Raw genomic sequence first — 1,494 nt, forward strand, 5'->3', positions numbered from 1 at the left:
TGGCCACCTGTGTTGGAAAGAAAATCAGCTCAATCAGGTCAATGAGATCACTGACCATGCCTGATGTCAGAGGACTGGAGCTAACACCCGCGTGCCCAGGCTCTCTCTTTGCGTCCTAATCTTATTATTACTATTGGGACATAAACGACATATAACATTGTATAAATTTAAGGTGTACAAAGTGTTGACTTTATACATTTGTATAATGCAATGTGATTACGACCATAGCATTAACTACACCTCTATACATCACATAATTATTCTTTTTTGTGGTGAGAACAATTAAGATATAGAGTCTTAGCGCTTCTTTCCGTGCCGATAGCGCTCTCGCAAACATGGTGAACGTTCCTAAAACCCGCCGGACTTTCTGCAAGAAGTGTGGCAAGCACCAGCCCCACAAAGTGACACAGTACAAGAAGGGCAAAGATTCTCTTTATGCCCAGGGAAAGCGGCGTTATGACAGGAAGCAGAGTGGCTATGGCGGGCAGACTAAGCCGATTTTCCGGAAAAAGGTTAAAACTACAAAGAAGATTGTGCTGAGGCTTGAATGTGTTGAGCCCAATTGCAGATCTAAGAGAATGCTGGCTATTAAGAGATGCAAGCATTTTGAACTGGGAGGAGATAAGAAGAGAAAGGGCCAAGTGATCCAGTTCTAAGCTTCATATTTTGTTAATATTACGAAGACAATAAAATCATGAGGTTATGTTCACTTAAAAAAAAAAAAGATATAGAGTCTTAGCAACTTTGAAATTTATAATACAGTAATTGATGACTGTATTCTCCATGCCACGTGTTAGATCTCCAGTAATTATTTATCTATTAGTTGAAAGTTTGTACACTTAAATGACATCCCCCGGAGCCCCCAGCCCCATCCCCTGCTAACCACCATTTTGTTCTTTGTTTTTACCAAGTTTACCTTTTTAAAATTCCACATACAAGTGATATCATACAATATTTGTCTTTCCCTATCTGACATATCTTACTTAGCATTATGCCCTCAAGGTCCATCCATGTTGTGGCAAATGGCAACACTTCCTTCTTTGTCACAACTGAATAATATTCCGTTGTGTGTCTTCCAATGGAATATACACCATCCCAATCTCAAAGTTAAGGGTAATTGTACCTTGCAAGTTCTATCATGCGAAGTCATTCTTGGAGCACCATTTCCTTCCAAACTCTAGAAGAGCTAATGAAATTATAGCAACAACTAAGAAAATGTATGGTGACGTCAGGAGAAAGTGGTCAAATTTGAACTTGGGTGAACTCTGCAGACAGAAATTAATGATGACACGGCCACAAAAGAAAATAAAAAGAGGGGGAGAGAGAATACACATCACCATGACGGCACAACTTCTTTTTTGGGGGGGGTAGATTTTGTTTTTATTTTATTTTTTATTTTTTTTATTATTCTGTTCAATTAGCCAGCATATAGTACATAATTAGTTTTTGATGTAAAAACTTTTTTATTTAAAAAAATGAGATAGATAGCACATC

General features: G+C 38.1%; 1 protein-coding gene across 1 annotated transcript; it reads left to right on the forward strand.

Annotated features, from left to right (window-relative positions):
• The first annotated feature begins 310 nt into the window (after positions 1-310).
• On the forward strand, positions 311-715 carry LOC112834671 (large ribosomal subunit protein eL42-like). Its single transcript, XM_025886138.2, has one exon. It carries the CDS (start codon positions 336-338, stop codon positions 654-656), a length of 321 nt encoding a protein of 106 aa, XP_025741923.1. The 5' UTR covers positions 311-335; the 3' UTR covers positions 657-715.
• Positions 716-1,494: the final 779 nt, after the last annotated feature.

The sequence above is a fragment of the Callorhinus ursinus genome, unplaced genomic scaffold (assembly GCF_003265705.2).
Source record: "Callorhinus ursinus isolate GAN/ISIS: 27379988/994484 unplaced genomic scaffold, GSC_fseal_2.0 scaffold17, whole genome shotgun sequence".
Classification (NCBI taxonomy): domain Eukaryota; kingdom Metazoa; phylum Chordata; class Mammalia; order Carnivora; family Otariidae; genus Callorhinus; species Callorhinus ursinus.